Source organism: Ceratina calcarata, unplaced genomic scaffold, assembly GCF_001652005.2.
Source record: "Ceratina calcarata isolate Rehan_Ccalc_2016 unplaced genomic scaffold, ASM165200v1 scaffold766, whole genome shotgun sequence".
Classification (NCBI taxonomy): Eukaryota; Metazoa; Arthropoda; class Insecta; order Hymenoptera; family Apidae; genus Ceratina; species Ceratina calcarata.
Window position 1 is genome coordinate 13067 of NW_017178956.1, and position 6874 is coordinate 19940.

Below are 6874 nucleotides of genomic sequence, written 5' to 3' on the forward strand. Positions count from 1 at the left end.
CTGCTAGTTAAAATTATTATTTTCTAACTCGGCACTGATAAATACTTGCAAGTTATACGTATAATAGTTAACGAGATAAAAGTCGGAAATTTATCGTAGTGAGCGAACGGTTCCTTGCTTGTATTTATCCGTTTGAATATATACGCGGAACACCGCAAGCGATTATGTACCGTTAAAAGTAAGTTAGTAAATATCGCGTGCTCAGCGGTCCGAGGTATTAAAAGGTCTCATTAAACAGCAATTATAAACTAGGAATCGGCGGTGGATGTTAGATAGTGAACGTGGCCAGCGAATCTAAAATGACTAGAATCTTCGTAATGTTTCTTCTCGTCCTGGGGGTCTGCCAGGCGAGTTTCATGCTCGAAAATACCGACAAAAATCAAGTAGATTTGAGATACCGGCTGCCGTCCGGAGTAGTGATACCGATCGATTACACATTGCACCTCACGCCTGATATGGTGAAATTCACATTTGAGGGTGAAGTGGACATCACGTTAATAGCGCTGACCACGAACAATATCTTGACGCTGAATTCAAAGTACTTGTCAATCTACAACGTTAAGTTCGTGGATTTGAATACAACGAAGACTCTGGAGAATGAGTACCTAATGGACGAAGAACACGAGATCCTGAACATTACGATAAAACCCCAGTTTGAAAAGGATCATCACTACTCGCTTCAGATAAAATACAATGGAATCTTGAACGACAAGTCGAAAGGATTTTATAGGAGCCAAGTCATACAAAGGGGCCAAGTAGTGTAAGGAAGCTTTATTATTACTATTATTATTATCATTATTATTGTTACTAATATTATTAACGAGCATAAATTCTTTAGAATTTACAAAGGAAAACAAGAGACGTGTGACAAAGAATTCAACTTTTTTACATTTTAGCGGGTATATCGCAACGACTTATTTCGAGCCGACGTACGCTCGACTAGCGTTCCCATGTTGGGACGAGCCCGCCTACAAGGCGAAGTTCGACATCAGTTTGACGCACGATAAGACACTTCAAGCGATCTCTAATACGGACGTACTGAAAAAAGAAGAAAAAGATGACATGATAACTACTTCGTTCAAAGAAACCCGACTGATGTCTACTTATTTGGTAGCATTCGTTGTAAGCAATTATGAATTTAAGGTAGATAAAGACGGCAACTTCACCTATAGGGTATGGACGAGGAAAACAATGATAAAGCATGTTGACTACGCTTTGGAAATGGGTAGGGAGCTTCTAGAAGAGCTGAATTTGTACATGAATATTTCGTACCAGACATATATGCCAGACAAATTAGATCAAATTGCGGAGAAGGATTTCCCGGTCGGCGCTATGGAGAATTGGGGTTTCGTGATTTTCAGGTATTTACAAGCGACGAACATCGCGATCAAAATGTAACAGGTTTTATTGCTTATCGATCTGAAAGGAAAAATAAGGAAATAGTTAGTACTGAATTAAAAAAATACTCGCGATTCTCCGCTCCTTGTAATGAATCATTTGATCAAATTGTACAATTGAATTGCGAAATGCTAATTTATTATCATTGATAGACTACGGATTTTATGCATACATACAAAAATTAAATGTACCGGAAATATAATGAATGCATGCGACATGCAAAAGTCTGAAGAAGAGAATCTGTAGAATGTGTAATACAGATCGTTATTTGTAAATGGTAAAAGAATTTTCAATCCAGATTTTACTTTTTAAATTTACAAGACAAAACAAATGTCGTATTTTGTATAAATGTCCGCAGTATTAAGAATGGTTGATCTTTTAATTTTCTGCTAGAACGTGTTGCACATTATCCACGTTCAAGTTTTTAAATATTTAATAATTACTTATAATATAATATTCCAAATATTATGCTTATTTCATACTAAATCATTAAATAGATTTCACTTTGGACAAGCAAATATATAAATATAGAAACGGCTAGTACATTTACCTGCACTATTATAATAGGAAATATAGTTAGTCAGTTTAGTCTTTCTTGACTTCTTTCACTTAAGATAGAAATTAAGATAGAACTGCACTCTTATCCCATGCCCTCCCTCGGCGCTTTCCTTTTTTTCATATGTTTCAACACTTTGATCAATTCCTTCAGTTCCCCTTCTGTCTCGTCATCCTTGTTCTCTTCTGCCATTTCTTGTGTTGGCCTAATCCCTTGAACAAGTTCCTCCTCTCCCGAAGCAGTTTTTCAAAATGCGCTCGCTACTTCGTTTTCTTAATGCCCATCCCTCTTATAAAATAAAACTATGGTAATCCTGTCCCAAATAATACTATTTTCTTTCTATTAATGATCACAAGCATATGACGCACCTCTTCCATCGTTTTCTTATAATAGGAAATATATTATTCAAATAATGTTTCACTGTAATACTGTTTTAGATAAAAAGTGTAGATGTTACAGTGGTCACTTTTCGCTGAATCTAGTCGTTAACAATGAGCCTGGACACCTTTGAACTTTAATTTCCATTTCAGAGAAGGTACTCTCCTTTACGACCAGGCTTCATCCACAACCCGCACGAAGATGAGAATACTCGTGATCATCGCTCACGAACTCACTCATCAATGGTTCGGTGATCTGGTCACCCCGAAATGGTGGAAATATATTTGGCTGAACGAGGGATTTGCCAACTATTTCCAATATTTCATTACTCACAAAGTAAATGCAATACTCTAATCCTTCTTAAAACAAACCTTTACCACTATGTTTCTTGATATGGAATTTATAAATTTTGGGGCAGTGCCATTTGTTTATTCAGCTATTACTATCATGGTTAAAATACATAAGGCGTGTAATTACGCGACTGATTGATACTGCCAGTCACATACCCTTCCTTGTAACAGCCATATGGCCTTATCTATTAATTGTATTTTGCGTTAAAAGGAAGGAAGTGAAGAAGTATTGAAAATGAAAATTAATTTTTCACTTAAAAAGTCTAAATTACACTTTGTAAGTTTGTTTAATAGTTGGATTACACTTTTACGAATTGCTGGCTTTTAAATTGACGTTTCCTCGGTTACAACCATCGCACTAGTTTTTTTACAACACTTGGTCCTTTGGAAATTGATGATAGGAAATATTCAATTTTCAGTAATATCACTCCAGTTTTTACAACTTTTAACAAAGCAGCCTGACATTTATGTCGTCTTAATCAGTTTTTATTTCTGAACACAATAAGTATTCATTTCTCGATATGGTCGTCGTATGGAATGCGCAGTAAGTGACGAAAATGGTGCCATCGAAAGACTATCTTTCGAATTTCTATCATGATTGCTATCACTGTCAGGCACTAATTCTGTTGAGCTGAACATCTTTAAAGGCCAATTCAGTTAACGTCGCAATTTTTACTCACTGACGTATCTTTCTATAACTTTACAGGTCAATTCATCATAATAGAAAATTAAACCAATGAGTAGAAATTGGGACCCCGACATAAATGGGGTCATTTACCTTAGTTTAAATTTATACTTAATAATAATAATGAATTACATTGATTGAAGATTACTCAGTAGATCTCAATTTCTGTTCACGTTACAATTTCACTACCTTAAATTTATACAGGGTGAGTCACCTAACGTTTGAACCTCAAATATCATTGCTGTTTTTGAAGATACATAAAATGTTTTAAGAATAAAATTGAATGGTTTAGTGGGGCTCACACGATACCAAAAATATTTTTGTGTTTATGTCATTTTTTTAGAGATATGAAGGTCACCTTCATTTGTTTAAATGGAACCAACATTTTTTAAATACCTAAGATAATAGTCCCTTTCATTAGAAATCCAGTAACTATAATGATTCAAGGTCACGGTTGTATAAGTGAGACTTATAGTAAACAAGTATTGCGTGTAATCTGGTAGTGTATGTTTTCTACAAGTCTCACTTGCGATAAACGTATTCTACTTTCATACCGACCGTGACGTTGAATAATTGTAGTCACTGAATTTCTAATGAAAGAGACTATCATCGTAGGTATCTAAAGAATAGTGGTTCCATTTAAATAAATGAATATATCTCTAAAAAAAAATGACAAACACACAAATATTTTTGTTATCATATGAGCCCTACTGAATCATTCAACTTTATTTTTAAAACATTTGACATATCTTTAAAAACAACAAAGATATTTGGGGTGCAAACGTTAGGTAACTCATCCTGTATATAAAATTATAGAAAAGAAACCAGTGAGTAAGAACTGTGACGTGAACAGAAATTTCGTCATTTACTATAGTATCGTCTAAATTATCGTTATAAATATCAAATATTCTTCAGTTATTATTATCTACCAAGTCTAGATATAATTTTCAGTACGATAACTAATGATGAAATTATGAAATTTAGATAAAACCTGAATTGCGATTGGACGATATGTTCCTTGTGGACAGCATGCAAGAGACGGCGATGGTCGTTGATGGGTCCCCGGAGGTACGTCCCATGAATAAGGACGTAATCACCCCTAAACAAATCGATGATCTCTTCGATGGCATCGCCTACCAGAAAGGTAAAGAAAACGAATAAAAGACGTCGTTTTAAACTCGATTAGATACATGAAAAAATAAATAGATAGTCGGTTTTAGTTTAACATCAGATAAACAGAAATATGAGCACAAACACCAATGTTAAATTTAATTAAATTTCTAACGGAATTTCTTTTCTTCATTAGCGATATACGTTACCTAATCTTATCGAAAAGTTAAGACGTTTTGAGTACCGTAAAATTGAAGATAAGCGGGCTTGACAAGCGAAAATTAATAATCTGAAAAATCGATAGCGTCACTTTCTAATAACTTATCAGTTATTAAATATTAAAAGTCTATGAATTAACAATTATCATAACTCATATATACGAGTACTTTGTATACAGGTTTTCGCAGAACTAGTGTTAGGCCTTCAAATGGGTAGAAGCTGTGGTGATTTTAAACAACTTTTTCTTTTGCAAAGAAGTTGTTCGAAACATGGTTGTCGAGTTATTAACGAAAAACCGGGACCAATCAGAGCGCTCGTATAGCGGGCGGCCAGGAGCGCGACAACTGCATTCGAGACTGTTGCTCCCGTACGCCACGCTCGTGACGAGAACGCACGATTAATACAAAAGTTACATTCAATATATTTTGTATCAACCATAGATCTACAATCCACACTGTATACTTTATTTATCAGTGCTTTTTAGAAGTCTTGCAATATTGCATTCACAATTTATCTTTTGATAAGGAGATAAGAAATAATTCATAGTGGGTATTAAATAGGTCCTAATAGCTTATCAATGAAAAATCTAAGTATATGGTCCACAGTCATGAAAAATTGAGATGATCTTGACATCCTGACGTCGGAATCGCTGACTAGTTTCATAATTACATTTCTGTTTTCATGGAGAGGTACTAAATAATTAATAGCACGTACCAACTATGTTTAAATATCTGAGAAACATCGATCCAAGTATCTAGTTCGGTCCAATCATTCTGATAAACAATAACAATCTCATAAACAGAACGCGGATCTTTATGCAAAATAAACCTTTCTTGAAATCAGTGTAGGAAATGAAATCTAAATACGAATCTACTTTATATTTAAAAATCATAATATACATTTCGATATTTCATAAGTTGTTGAACATTGAAATAATTTTTTATATTTTATGTATATACCATTTATTTATAAATGCATAAAAAACGCAGAATACTTATTAATAGAGGGGATATCTAAGGCTTACCATCGGAATCCGAGTATGCTTAATTTAGATTCGATGAGACTGAAATTATAATTGTGGTAACTCAGAGGATTATAGGAATTCATGCTAAATTTTTTCAATTGTGAATATGTGAGTTTTATAATATGGGAACCGAACAATGGAGCAATATTCCGAAGTTGGTTTAACAAGGGAACAATACAGAATTTTTGAAATGTTGCAATTATGAAAATATCTAGAAACCGTAACTAAGACCCACAGATTTATATGCAAAAGAAATAATAAAATTATGGTGATCATTGAAAATAAGACTTGGTTGGAAAATAAATCCGAAGTCTCATATAGGTGTACAGTGTTTCTAAAGGATTGCCTAGAAGGTGTTTATGAGGTTGTATTTGGTAAGTTTACATAAAATCATCGATAAGCCATTGAAATGCTAACAATGATTAATTTTACGTTACGTTAATAAAACACTGTGCACAATTTTAGAAATCTTGCAAAGCTATTAAAAAAGTTACTAAATTTTGAATTCTTATGTTGAACAGCAAAATTCTGATTTGATTTGTGAAAAAATGTAGTTGCAATAATGACAAAATTTGAAAATTTGTATTATTGTTAATCCATTTGAATCATTTGGAAAAGCGGAAATTCAGCCCGTATCAATCAAAAGCGCGCAAATTTGCGCTTCGTATGATATAGGCCAGAAAAATACCACGTACATATGAGCTCATGATGTAATTGGATTAATACACGTCCTGAGAATATTTTAAAATTGACATATTATTATCAACTTCAAAAATATGACTTAAAGCATGTAATAAAAAGTAAACAAAATTAAAATTTTTAGACTGTTACAAGTCAAGTACAATCAAACCAAAAAGAGTCACGACTGTGTATCAGAATATTAGGAAATTGCTTATAACTATTATTATAATTATTACTATATTGGAAATTGCCTGTGACTTAAAGAAAGATGTTGAACAATTTAATAAACACCTTCACTATAAACTTAATACTTTCTATAAGATCATCAGTTCACGTATTGGGCAGAGCTTTTTCTTACATTTCTTAAACTTTTAGCAGAGATTTTGCGGCTCATACAATCTTAATCGATCTACTGAAACAAACGTGTTTGCGAGTTTTCATTTAGCTACACATATTCAGGGACACTCTAATCC

General features: G+C 33.5%; 1 protein-coding gene across 1 annotated transcript in view; it reads left to right on the forward strand.

The window, feature by feature from the left end:
- Positions 1-299: 299 nt before the first annotated feature.
- The window catches only part of LOC108630441 (puromycin-sensitive aminopeptidase-like protein), an 8566-nt gene continuing 1991 nt past the window's right edge, over positions 300-6874 (forward strand). Inside the window, exons 1-4 of the mRNA XM_018033742.1 lie at positions 300-760; positions 897-1361; positions 2485-2668; positions 4352-4511. Coding sequence (XP_017889231.1) covers positions 300-760; positions 897-1361; positions 2485-2668; positions 4352-4511 — 1270 coding nt within the window. The remainder of the gene's footprint in view (positions 761-896; positions 1362-2484; positions 2669-4351; positions 4512-6874) is intronic.